Below are 14,498 nucleotides of genomic sequence, written 5' to 3' on the forward strand. Positions count from 1 at the left end.
AGATATTATTTTCTAGCAGAAATGGATCTAATTTGTTCTTGAAACAAACAACATTTTCTGCTTCCACTGTCTCCCTGGAGAGTCTGTTCCATAAATTTACTACTTGTTCACTGAACTAGTGTTTCCGCAGATTTGTTCTGAATTTGCCCCCCTTCGATTAACTAACATTTTAGCAATATTTGGCACATAGACTAAGCCATTATATTTTTAATCCCTTGTCCAAAGAATTGCAGCCTATGGTTATGTAGCATGACATGAGCATGTTTAATAATACTATCTGCATTGTTTTAGTTGGATTAGAATCAACTCCTTTGTTCGTCAGACTAACATGGATTAATAAAGAATTCCCCAGCTGATTTCTTTCCATCAGACTGAGTGATCTTTGCACTCATCATGTCTCAAATTAGAAGACTATAAAAATTTTCCCACTGTCTGCTATTATTGGCATACTGTATTATGAGTCTACAACTGCAAAAAATTGCCTATGTTTTAAACCTATTTGTTTTTCAGTCTTGCCTTAAGAGGCAAACAAACTTCCAAATTCTGTGTTATTGCAGCAAAGATCAAACACTTTAGAATCAAACACTTCCTAATCGCACAGTTTTCATGCCTGCACTGTTTAGCTGGTTCACTGGGGAGTTTCTCAGTGACACACATACTCCAAAAGTCAGAACTATTTAAAAAGGTTCTTTTTCATTGGTCAGTTCTGATTTAAACCTGGGATACATTTCATAAGTCAGAGGCTTGAGTTAAATATATATCAGAACTGCCTGTTGTTAGCATTGGTGAACCCATTTCTGTATATAGAAATTAAGTGAATAAGTAATTGAAAATCGTCAATGCTCTATTGCATGAATTTAATAGATTTATGAACATAAATACATTTAGCCAATTCAGTTGAGAAAAGGCCAAAAGCTCAGGAGGCTCCCCCATTGGAATATATAGCAAAAATTGAAACTTCTACAATTTGTGCATAAACTCGCATTAAACATCAAAGGATCTATTGGGCTGTGGAACACTGCACATTTCACCTCTATGTTCTGAATTAGCACATCAAAGAGCTTCAGAACCGTTATCAAATTCGCAAAAGTAAAGTATGTTGATCACATTGCTCCATTTGCTGCCTGTAACAAATTTGCTACATGAAAGCAAGACCAACTTACAGTACAATCTTTTTACAAGCTACACCATCGTGTTAGAACTGCTGAGGTGCAAACACAACTCACATAATGTTATTTATGAAGACAGAATTGAGTCTTTGCTGCCTGACTAGTTAACCAGTGTAAGAAATCTTTTTTTTTGCAATTCTATATGAATTTCTATGTTGGATGGGTTGCTTAACAAAATGGACTGATAATTTCACAGAATTATATTTAATCTGAAAGTTATGATCGATAACTGCAGTTAAATCATTTTACTGCCCGCTATTTATATGATGAAAATAAAATATAGTGCATTCAACACATAAGATGACAAAAGAGGCAATGTTACATATCAGAATGTTAACGACAGTGACGGTTTATGCTGACATTTTGGCACAATCCATTCGAAGTGCAGAATTTAAAATGTTCTGCAAGTTGCAAACATATCAACCTTCTCTTTCTATTAGTAGAGCAAAATCTGCAAGTTTTAGATTTTGCTCTAATTAACTGAAAGAGAAGATTAATATGTTTCTGTTTTCGGGGTTGGGGGGAGAGGAAGAATACTCACAGAAATATGGTATATACATTGATTTAAATTTTTATCCACATTTTATATAAGAAACAAACAAACATATAACTAACTGACTTTCAGATTTATCCTGACGAGAATTCATCCCAGTCTTAAATCAAGAATCAATTTACCTGTTTGTAGGATTTTCTACATCATCTACTGTGCTTTCTTCTGGCTTCGCGTTATTGGAATGATTATTCAATAAGCTATTTTGTGGTTCGTCTGGGTGATCCGCAGATTGGTAACGGCTTGTAGAATTTTCGGGTATAGTTTCATCTTCCAATTGAACTTGCTGTCAAGGGAAATTTGACAAAGATTTGCAACAATTCCTTCATGCACCAAATAAAGCTAGACTACTGCTCGTCAGAACACAAGAACCCAAACAAAACTGATCATTCACAAACAAGGCTGTTTGTGCGGCATTGTTATGCACAAACGTACTGCCTCATTTGCAAACAAAACACAGTCTTTTACATTTTACAAAACACATTTTACAGTTCATTCTATTTAGCTCTTTGGGACGTCCTTCTGACATGATACGTGCCATATCAAATGTAAGGCTTATTCATTATTATTAACTCACATGGTCAGAAAAGACCAACAATGTTTCATTCAGTCAGTTCCAAAGTAAAATACATTTAAAAACTAAAAAATAATCCTATACTACTAATAATTCTTGTATTTGATACAGCGCCTTTCACATTGGAAAGACATCTCAAAGTACTTCACACGATTTACTCTAACATGTAGATACTGTGTATTTTGTAGGTTGAACGCAGCATCCAATTCAGAAATCTATAGTCCACATACCCTCCCCATCAGGCTGTGAGCCTATCACCCCCATCCATGCTCGACTCCACATGCTCTCAATCCCCTACACATAACGTACTTTGAGACACTTTGAATTTAAAGGTGTTCTATCAAATGTAAGTATTGCTGTGCAATGTCAATTATTCACATACAATTATCTGTATTGAAACTAAGAGATGGGACTGAGAGAAGTTGCATTCATTTGCCTGAGGCTGAATTGCACACAATTGCTCCCCTTCGTAACCTTATGCACTTCCTTTTTAAGTTTTAACTGAGTTATGTTTTTGATGGGGGGTGGGGTCGGGGGAATTGCAGAGTGGGGAGGGGATGTTGCGTCAAGGGAGGGTGGGAGGGGGATAGAAGCGCTACGGGATGCTACCCCATGTGAAGGGAGCTATATAAATGCAAGTTGGTGTTGAAACAGACTGACAGAGAGACAGAGTGGACAGAAGCAATATGGTACTTCTGTGACATCACCTGTAATAATTCCCCAATTAACAATGTTTAGTTAGACAATTTGTATTTTCAATGAAGACTAATTATCTATATGGTTTCCTCATCCACAATGAGCCAGTCCAAATTAGTTCAGCCAATTGGTTCTCTACTTGAATAATATTCTCATGGCATTGACTTAATGCACCGTGTTGAGTATAAGAGAAACTCGTACCCTAATTCTGATAATACAATTAGCTAAAATGTGGTTCGCTCACAAAACACACAAAGTCACGCTGCTTTACAGTATATCCTGTGGAGCACTTTGAGATGCCTTGCAACATGATGAGACGCTATATTAAATGCAAAGATTATAATTATAATGCTCAGCTTTAGGAGAAATGCACTGGATGCCAGGTGGAACGAATTAACATTGAGAAGATAAATCACTTGACTAAATTGTTTTTGACAATTTGTAATGGCCTCCGGAGAAAGTGCTTTTGTACTAACCTGTGCTTGGGACAGTCTTTCAGAAGTAAATTTAATTTGCCAAATAAATCCCCCATCACCTTCATCTCTTCAGCAAAATGAAAGCATTCCTTCAAATTTCCAAAATGTTTACAGCACTGATGTAAGCACTCTGATAAGCTACCCTGCATGTAGGGCACTATATAAGTGCAAGTTGTTGTTGTTCAGAAGGGTAATTTTAAGAAGTTAAAAACTGAATACAATGTAAACTTTGTTTAAAGAATGATTTTATGCTCCTCACAAATCATCATAATAAAAATAATCCTTGTATTTCATATAGCATAGATGGGACCTCAGTTTAACGTCTCATCCAAAGGGAGGAACCTCCAGCACTGCATTGGTGTGTCAACTTAGACTATGTGTTTCCAAATCCTGACGTGGGGGTGGAACCCACAATATTCTACCACTCGCCAGGTTGACACACCTACTCGTCCAATATTTCCCATTTGATTCGGCTCATAACCTTGAAAAAACATTGAGCAAGCAGATTTTACTCAACCAATCACAGAACAAGACATCTTAGCACTTTATCCATATAAACCATTCTACTGGGATTGCCATTTTAATTTTTTTTGATCCTGGTCTTAAAGAGACAAACAATGAAATCTGGATTATCCATGCTAAATGAATCCATTATAATGGATCCCCTTCCACTCATCCAACCAGCTCCCTCTGTTTGAATTTAGGTATAAACATAATCCAAATTAACTCTTAATTTCATTAGGCATTATCCACTACCCATCCACTACCATCCATAAAATCCATAAAATCCAAATCATTCAAAACTCTGCTGCCCGCATTCTCACCCACACGAAACTCTGCTCCCCGATCACCCCAGTCCTTGCCAGACTGCACTGGCTGCCTATCCCAGAGAGGATCGACTTCAAGATCCTCACTCTTGGATTCAAGTCCCTGCACTCCTCTGCACCCCCCTACCTCTCTGACCTCCTCTCTCCTCAGAACAGTACCCGTTGCCTTCGTTCCTCCGGGTCTGGCCTCCTCCTCATCCCCCAAGTCGTCCGCTCCACACTCGGCGGCCGTGTCTTCAGCCACTATGCCCCGAAGCTCTGGATCTGCCTTCCTCACTCCCTTCGTCTCGCTCCCTCCCTTCCCATTTCAGGTCTCTGCTGAAGACCTTTCTTTTTGACCGCGCCTTTGGTCACCTTCCTCCCCCTCCCTCCGGCTCGGTCCCAGGATAGGTTACTGTAAAGCGCTCTGAGACGCCGTCTGGCGTGGAGGGCGCTATATAAATCCAAGTTGTTGTTACTGTTGTAGGAAAAATCATAATAATCCTTGCATTTGATCATAACAATTTCTTAAGAAAAATAGAAATATAACTGCTTCTTACCTCAACAGACAAGTCTGCATTTTTGGCTGGAGGCAAGGGCTCATCTGCCTTTTTAGATTCTATAAATGTCGTCCCCATTCCCTTCAATTCATCTGTGCTAAAGTATGATGCTAATCGATGAGTGCTAAGTACTGTATTCACAATCATCCTCACAATCTGAAACAAAGTGAGACAAGAATTTACACCTCCTCACAACCTTAGATGCCGACATCTGACAAGTAAATTAAAACATCAAAAACAAAGGAGTACAAAGAATTACGTATGACAAAATGCAAACAATGATAAGAGATACTCAAATAGCAAATTACACCACATGTACACACAAGCAGTTTAATTAGAACAACAACAACAAGATTACATTTGTATATGCCTTTCACGTCGGGAGGACTTCCCAAGCCGCTGATTAGAAATCTGGGATTTGCACACAGTAATGTCCTACAAACAGTTATGAAGTAATCAATCAATTTTATTCGGGGATTGTTGGCCAGGACACCAGGAGAAACTCCCTACTCTTTTCAGTAGTGCACTGGGATCTTTAATATCCACCTGAATAGGTCGACAGGGCTTCAGTTCAATATCTCATCAGAAGGATGGCGCATCCAACAATACAGCACACCCCCAGCACTACACTGCACTTTATTGTCAGCACAGACTATATGACACTGAGTTTGAATACATAAGCTTCTGACTCAGAAGTGAAAATGCTACCAATTGAGCCAGGCTGACACGCACCAACTGAACCAGGCTGACACGTTTCCCTGAATGTTCCAGCGAAACACATCAATGGAGCCGAATTCCATCGGGATTTCCTCTATTAATATAGCATTTCAGAGCACCTAGAATTCTTAAATAGGCTTTAATTTTAAAGCCAGTCATCTGTAAATTCTTTTAAAATCTACAGAAAAAAGGCTTCAACAAATTCAACAAATTGCTAAATGCTACACATTCTGAAATGCTACATTAGCTCCAGGTATCTTATTATTCTGTTGAATAACTGATCAGAAACAGTCTGGGAGAAAACACATTGTGTTGACCCAGAGCCCATCTTCCCCCCTCCTTCCCAAGTCAAGTTCCGCTGAGACTGCACATTGAACTCACAAAGACAGATCAGTAAAATGGTGCTGCATAACGAAGTGGTACTATCAAGGTTGTCAGTAGGAGGAACTCAGTACAGGCCAGGCACTTCACTGAATTGCTCGAGAGGAAGGGAAAAAGAACCTGGGGAGCATCACCTGCTCGTGTGCATCTGACAGCAACCACTGCAGATTGAATTGTCAGAGAATGGAAAATGGAATATCTGGCAAATATCTGGGAGAAAGATGCTCATAAATACAGTAAATTTTAGATTCTGGTTTTAACCTTCTCACCAAATTAGGATTTCAAGAAGCACATTAAGCTGTGACTCCTGCAAAATTGTCTTTGAGCACCACTATTTTCTAAAAAGATACTAAAACCCCTGCTGAATTTCAATTCCAGATGATTTTTTTTTAATATTTGTCATTCAATTCCAAAGTAAGATTTGTTCAATGAAGATTTGTGCTAGTAAATCAAATAGAATGTTACAACACAGAAACAGGACATTCAGACCATCAAATTTGCTGAATGATCTGTATGAACCACCTAATCTAATCTCATTCTCCACATTCCCAATTAGGGTATTGGAGGCTGCTCAAGCAAAAGTGAGGTAAAAATAGTCCAGAATAAGAATAACAACTTGCAACAGCGAACTGGGAGAAGGAGGAGAAGTAGATTTGGGTTATCATCTGCATACATGTGAAAGTTGACCCCATGTCTGTAGATGACATCGCTGAGAGGGAGAGTGTAAATGATGAAAAGAAGGGGGCCAAGAATGGAGCCTTGGGTACCCCGCAGATGATTGGGCGGGGGCAGGAAGAGAACCCGTTTGCTGAGATAAGAACTCACAACAATGGACATTTCTTACTTTTTTTTCTTTCAAATTGTAGAGCTGGAAATTGATACTAAAGGGATTCGACAAGGCAGATTTAAAGTGCTGACAACAAATTATGCTTCTCACTTCTCATTCAATTGACCTGGGGCTGGGGAAGGATGTTCACATGTGAAGAATCAGATTTGTGCTGTTATACTTTTACACTTTCAAAGTCAAGGCCAGAGGCTTGACTTTCCATCTGTCCGCCAGAAGGATTAAATGGTGCGTAACAAAAGTGTTAAAAATCTGCCTACTAACATTTTTTCTCTGTACCTCTCTTTCTACATAGTGCTCTCCATGCTGTCGCACAGAATGTGCAAGTGGCACTAATTCATTCAGACTTTAAAGGGCGATTAGTTGCCTCGTAACACCTACCACTGGACCTGCTGTCCTCCAAAATAAAAAAAACCTTCTGAAGAGTCAAGGCAGGCATAGGTCCCTTCCGATAGCCGGTAGCCTTGGTGAAAGAAATTGCTGCTTTAGCAGTCTAGCAGTTTTGTAGTCTTAAAGGAGAATATTGCACATATTTGGGTGCAGTAAAGATTCAGCCATTTTTCTATAAAGAGGGAGATGCTAAATCTGTGGATTTGTGAAAAATAACAAATAGTTACCTAAAGAGTTAAAACTATTTTTAATTTGAAATTTGAAAATTTGAAACCTATTTGAAAAAAATTCTATTAAACTATCTGAAAAGAACTTCATGACATACTACTATGTTTATTGTAATTAATAGTTAGGTTTTAGTAACCTTGCTATAGCAGTTTGTTTTTCCTTGGGCTATATTTAAGAGACGTATTATTTGGAGGTTGTCAGCTTTGCAGAAAACAGGTGCAATTCTGCAACTTTAGGGAGGATCCCTTCCCACCCCCAGCCCCCACCCCATGAGCCTGACTCTCACTTGTACCTGTACATTCTATATTTATACTGTATAGCAAGTGGAACATGGGTTAAAAATGGTGAAAATGCACCGACCCATTTGGACATCAATTTGTTTCTGCAAATGTAGTGTAAATGTGCTACAAGAAGGTTGTTTGACATCACTGCAGGATGAAGTCACAAACTCAAAAATGCTGGAGATTTCTGACAATGGTGTCACAAAATATTGTTCAGTTCAGTTTTGAGTTTTCAGTAAAAGAAAACTACAGCTTAGTTGCAGTGCTCAATTACCTAAGTTAACCCACTTCAACAAGTTTAAACTAGCTCACAACACAGCCCTATTGGCATATTATAAATGGAACACAAGTGACTTAACAATCTTACCATAATATATCATTCATTAACGGATAGATTTGTAATGGGGATTAGGTGAAGTTTATATGAGAGAATTTAGATCATTCTGGAGTCCTATAGGTTAGTGGTTAGAGCACTCGCCTCGCAAGTGAGAGGACCTGGGTCAGATTCCTGGGTAGGGCGAAACATTGGGCAAGTTTCCTTACGCCACACACCTCTGTTTACCTAGCAGTAAATAGGAACCCTTTTGTTAGTCGACTGGCAGATCGCTTTCCGGGGATAATAATCCAAATTGTAGATGTATACAATTATGGGGGGAAAAGAAAATCATCACATGCTAAGCAACCACAAAGAGGTGGCTTTTATGTTGACTAAATATGATTTTTTTTCTACTGGAAAATAAATATCACATATGTCCATCTGCCTATCCATCCCTGCTTTCCCATAACTCAGTGCCCATTTGGACCTGAAAAGTCAAGAATGGACTAATGACCTTGACCAATGATAAGGTAATTTCTGCAAATAGATGTGCAAGAGCAACGTGGCTGCACTTAGCCCTCAGGTTGTTGCCCCCTTCCCATGGGCCAATCTTTGCCCTTCACATGGGCCAACCCATTACATGAGTTGCCCTTCACATGGGCCAACCCATCTGAGTTTGAGAATTAACCATACAAGCAAACCAGTGTTTTGCACCCCTTTTGCTTGTCCTTCCTAATAGTCACCCACTTGAAATACAGAGTAGTTGATTTCAAGCATCCAGCCACTGATCCTGATCTTACCTATTGGTTTGTAAAACCAACACAGAGATCTGAAGTGTTGGCCAGGAAACAAGCAGCCATTTATGTAAGCATTGTGAAACCATAAACTACAAGGTAAATAACCAATTTTGAGGACGTTAATCAGCACATCAGGAGAAACTTACTATGAATATTTTTCATGTTTCAGCTAAATACTTAGTCAGATTGTTACTAATTCAGCATTTATTTCTCTTCTAAAACACTCTCAACAATATCAAAACTGTGCATGGTTTTCAAAATAGTACCTCACCCATGAATCAGTATAGCGTATTTGGCACATAACCTTGAGATACATGGCAGCACTTGGTTAACTTTGTTTACAACTTCACATTGACTGGGGCATAAAGTATTATACAGACTCTCACATAAAAATGCTATGTAAATGCTGTGATTAATCCATTTGTAAAGTTATTTAAGTGGTTACAAATTATCACAATCCTACAAAGTTAGACAGCAATATTTTTCGTTAATTCGAAAGAATATTGATTAATACAGATACCAACAAATGAAACAGTGTACTGTATAATTCTCTGCAGAATTTATAAATTATTTTACTAAATAAGGGGGGTCCACGGTACTACAGGGTACAACTGCTGACAAGAGACCAGCCAGCCTGGCTCATGGGCAGGACTTGGAGGGGCAGACAGGCAAGGATTCTTCCCACTCAGTTCCTGTTAATCATGTAAACCAAAGCTCTTAGGAGTAGGGAAGCATGTCAGACTATGCTTTCAATGGAAGCTTTGTGGATTTAGCTGATAAACTCCAGTATTACCCCAATACACACTTGGTCCCCAAATCTTGGCTCTTGTTAACCTGCACCTAATACTCTCCAGAATTGGGTAAGCAGTGTGTCCATTCAGGTAGAGAGTGCATAGCCATGTCTATTCCAGCCACAGAAATTTCCATGTATAGATGGCATATATGCAACTCTGAGTCTGGTTTGGATAATCTTAAATATGGTGATGGGTTTCCGCAATTGTCGGACGCAGGGCTGACCAAAATAAAATCACGTCTATATGAATGAACTATCAATTACTTCCCTACCTTTTGCTGTTGAGCAACACATTATTCTTGTACTATTGATATTAGAAAAACAAACTGTTGCCTGTAACTTACCACTGGAAATATAATAAGTGGAGAATTAAATTTGTCAAAAAGGGCCAGTGCTGAAAATGCCTTGTTAGCAGTCAATGGTGACCCAGTGAAAGCGGAGTAAGTGCTGAAAGCCTATAAAGAGGGGAAAAATTTTTTTTTAAAAAAATGAAATCAATGGAACACAGCTATTCTTCAAGTCATAGTTTGGAATTTGCAAGATCAAGACTCTTACCCAAATTGGTGAATTCTATAATTAACTGCAAAATGGGCCTATCACATATGACAACTTGTACTTAAATAGTGCCTTTCATGTAGAATAACATCTCAAACAACAACAACTTGCATTTATATCGCGTCCTTCACGCGGGGTAGCATCCCGGAGCACTTCTCAAAGTGATTTTCAAAGATAGTTGGGTGGTAAGAGGGGGTTTTAGGATGTTGACCAAAGGCACTGTCAAATAGATGGTTTCTGTTTTTTAGAAAGCTTGAGAAGCCAGGGAGAGAAGATGCAAGGCAAAGGGATACCGGGAGAAAGTTCCGGAGATCTCCATGAGGGACATTAGGCGAACAGCGTGAGGAACAAAGCAATGAGAAGACTCTAAAAAGAACATCATGAAAACAATACCAACTTTTAAGAGAGAAGTAGATGGGTATTTGGGGAGGACAGGATTGCAGGGCTATGGAGAAAAAGCGGGCCAGTTGGATTGCTCTTTTAGGTGCCAGCGGTGACACAATGGGCCGAATGGCCTCTTTCTGTGCTGTATGATTCTATGAGGAGAGGCGAGAGGATAAGGAGGAGAGGCAAGATGATAAGGAGGAGAATTTCTGAGTCGAGGAGGGAGTAGCATTGAGAATTGGAGGAAAAGAGGGAAAAATAGGGGGAAAGAAAAGTAGGTAATTTGGAGTGGCAGTCAAAAGTAGATGTAGTTTACTTAATTTGGATATGCAACCTGGCTCTAAAAGTAAAATTAGCTTGGGAGAGGGAGAAAAAATTTAAACGGCTTTTGTTTTAAAGTATATTGTGTCCAGATTTCTGTCTATTTGACAAGATTAAAAAATAATATCACTATTTTTATTTGTGATGGTTGGTTTATAAAAAGACAGAGCTAAATATTTACGAACATTACAGGAACCAGGAATTTGGCCAATTACCAAGCTGCGGAAACTAGGACTATAACAAGACGTATGCACATTATATCTAGCATCTGAGCTAAAATGAATTAAAGCAAAACTGTAAGAAAACAGTACTTTGATTATTCTTTTGTTACATCTGCATGTCAACTGAGTGCCAAATGGCATGAATATGAAAAGGCCAAAGGTAATGGTAGTTGGCACTGATCTGCAGTTGGTCTTAAAAGGGACATTACGATTGAACAGCAGCAAAAGCTGTGGCTGCATTTTTTATGTGCATACATAGCAATGTCACAATTAATGTTTTACCCTTCACAAAGCTCAGTACGAAGGCTGATTATCAAACTGACAAACTGGCAGCCAAAAGTGCAACACGAAGGATTTTTGTCATTCCACACATTAACTACATTGAAAATCAAGCTTACTTCTAACTCAGACTTCCAGATTAATATCCAGGACCCTGAGGGCTCAAAGTGCAGATCAGCAAGAACTTTGTGCTGTGTGTGCATCAAGACAATTCATTTAGCCTAATTTGTGATCTTTGATCACTGGTAGTTCAATGGAGAGGGTGAGGGGCGAAAAGAAAAAGATGGGTGGAGGGGGAGAAGAATGAGGGAGAAAATATTACAAAATATTTTACTTTCAATTGTTAACCGTTTTTAAAACTGAAGAGCTAAGCCCTTATTCCAGTATGTAAAATTATAAATGGGATTGAGAAATTAAACTTATATTAATACTTTAGGAAGTACCAAGATGGTAGAACAAAAGGACATAGGTTTAGAGTTGAAAAGGGGAATTTCAGGAGATGCACCAGGAAGTATTTCTTTACCTAGAGAGTAATTAATGAATGGAACAAGGGTTGCCAGGAAGGGAACAGGATGCTGGACAGCTTGATACTGTGCTGGAAACAGGATAGGGTGGGTTTTCTGGAAGGATGAGATCAAGTGGGCTGAAAGGCCTTCTTCGTCCAAACAAATCTTATGATCAAAAATGTCCTTCCTCTCTGTGGGGGAGAAGGGAGTTTCCAGTCAGAATTTCCCCACAACAACATGGCTTAGATTAGCAAATCAACTGTGTTGTTGTGGTAAAGTAGTATGTGTGTGTTGGGGTGGGGGGGGCGCGGGGAGAAGATAGAAGCTCACAGCAATCTTTGTGATCAATCTAATGTTTCATCACACAATATTGCTGCACGCTCAGTAATATACCTCAAGCACAATCTACAATGCTAGTAGTCAGTTAAATGCACAACATGAATTCATTTAAATCAAAAAAAAGTGGATCAGAGTCATGTACCTACCACCAGGGTTGCAATGATCGGTGTCACCTGAGTGAGGAACACTGCAAAGAAGCAGAGTTGCTTTTAAATTTAAAAAATGAAATAATGCATTTATAATAATATTCCTTGTATTTGATATAACGCCTTATCATGTCATTGAGATGTCTCAAAGCACTTCCCAGGATATACTGTAAAGTATATTGACTGTGAATAGCGCCACGGAATCTTTAACGCCCACCTGAATGTCTCATCTGAAGGACAGCACCTTTGACAATGTAATACTCCCAACACCTCATTGGAGTGTTGTCTTCAACTGTATGATTCCAAGTCCCCAATCTTTTGACTCAGAGGCAATAGTGGTATCACTGAGCCAGGATGACACACAGTACAACAGTGGGCGGTCTAAGATACAGTCTCAGGCAAACAAAGCAAATTTGGCAGAGAGAGTGCCAATTTCATAGTGTTGGGTATTCTTGCTTCAGTGGTCATAACAATTTTAGTATAAAAGCATCTGCCTCTCATGAAAGACATTATACCAACCACTGACTATTCTTCCAGGAGGGAGGGGGTGAAGGAGAGATGGTAAGTAGGGTCTCCTTGGGGCCGAGCTCTCTCCAAAATGACGTGGCAGACAATAAAATATGGGAATTGAGTCTATCATCTGTGATCTCAGGCGACTGGTTCCCGAACTATGTGGCACAATTGATAAGCCAGCCTGGCGTGTCTGCAGGACTTTGAAAATCAGTGTCATTGGGGACAAGGATTTTTCCCACTCAGCTCATGTTAACCCTGCTAGCCAAAGTTAGGTTGACCAAGTAGAAGGAAAGCTAAGTGGTTTTAAATGGTTAAATACTAGTAGTACGCTATACTCGGGGGTACTGAAGTCTTGGTTCTTGCAAACCTGTACCCAATATGTGCTGAATTTAGGTAAGGGGAGCGTGCACACAACAACAACAACAAAATTACATTTGTATAGGGCCTTTCATGACGGGAGGACGTCCCAAGGCGGTGGTCAGTGTTTTGGACCAGAGCTGGGAGTCGGGATCAGGGAGCATGGAGGTTAGGTAGGGGAAGGAAGCTGAACGCAGGCACAATTGAAAAGGAGGGTCTTGAGACAGATCTTGAAGGAGGCAAGGGAGGGGCCGAGGCGAAGTGTTGCATTTCCAGAGGGTGGGGCAGAGTGGCTGAAGCCTGCCCGCCAATGGTGGGGCAAGTGAGGCGGGGACGTGAAGCAGGACAGAGCCTGCTGAGCAGGGGATGGGTATAGAATGGTAAGAAGTCGCAGAGGTAGGGGGTGCAAGGCCATGGAGGGCTTTGAAGGTGAGGACCAGGATCTTGAATTGTATTCTGTGTGTGATGGGAAGCCAGTAGAATCAGGCAAGGATGGGGATGATAGGGTCACGGAGCCTGGTGATGGAGAGGACACGGGCTAAAGAGTACTGGATGATCTGCAGCCTACGGATGAGGAGTTGGGGAGCCAAAAATTTGCATTGTCGAGCCTGTATGTTATGAATGCTTATATGAGGGTCTCAGCTGCCTGTGGTGTGTGAGACAGTGGCGGATCCAGGTGATGTTGCAGAAGTCTGAGAAGGCAAAGTGGGTCATGGCACAGATGTAGAGTAGAAAGGATAATTGAGGGTCAAACAAGACGCCAAGGTTCCGGACTGGCTCAGTGAGGTGGAGTATGCATCCTTGGATGCTGTCAGTGCCTGAGGTGTGGAGGCGCTGACAGAAAACAATCAGGAGGGCCTTGGTCTTGTTGACGTTCAACTGCAGTAAAGTTAGCTCTCATCCAGGACTTGATGACTGACAGACATTCTGTCAGGACAGCAGTGCCGGAGTCGAGGGTGGAGGGCAGAGAGATAGAGTTGGGTGTCATCCGCATATATGTGGAAGCTGACCTCATGTCTGCGATGATGTCACCAAGAGGGCAGGGGTGGGAAGAAGGGTGAACGAAGGCACGGGCGAAGTAGAGGGTCTTGAGACGGATCATAAAGGAGGCAAGGGAGAAGGTGAGGTGGACGGACCCCAGAATGGAGTTCCAGAGGGTTGGGGCAGTGTCTGAAGGCCCACCCGCCCGCCAAAGAAACAAAGAGAATTTCCAGGTTTAGGTGGTATGTCTCGACAGCTCAGTGGGGTTTATATATGCTTAAACATGGCAATGGGACTCCACATGTATCAGAAACCCAG

At 40.4% G+C, this 14,498-nt stretch overlaps 1 protein-coding gene across 1 annotated transcript in view; it reads right to left on the bottom strand.

The window, feature by feature from the left end:
* Positions 1–14,498, bottom strand: part of LOC103174567 (ATP-binding cassette sub-family C member 9) — a 93,736-nt gene that overhangs the window by 54,876 nt on the left and 24,362 nt on the right. The window contains exons 11-14 of the mRNA XM_042331689.1: positions 12,330–12,370; positions 9,923–10,033; positions 4,832–4,987; positions 1,845–2,005 (exon numbers count right to left, since the gene is read on the bottom strand). Of these exons, the coding sequence (XP_042187623.1) occupies positions 1,845–2,005; positions 4,832–4,987; positions 9,923–10,033; positions 12,330–12,370 (469 nt within the window). The remainder of the gene's footprint in view (positions 1–1,844; positions 2,006–4,831; positions 4,988–9,922; positions 10,034–12,329; positions 12,371–14,498) is intronic.

The sequence above is a fragment of the Callorhinchus milii genome, unplaced genomic scaffold, assembly GCF_018977255.1.
Source record: "Callorhinchus milii isolate IMCB2004 unplaced genomic scaffold, IMCB_Cmil_1.0 Scaffold2, whole genome shotgun sequence".
Lineage (NCBI taxonomy): Eukaryota > Metazoa > Chordata > Chondrichthyes > Chimaeriformes > Callorhinchidae > Callorhinchus > Callorhinchus milii.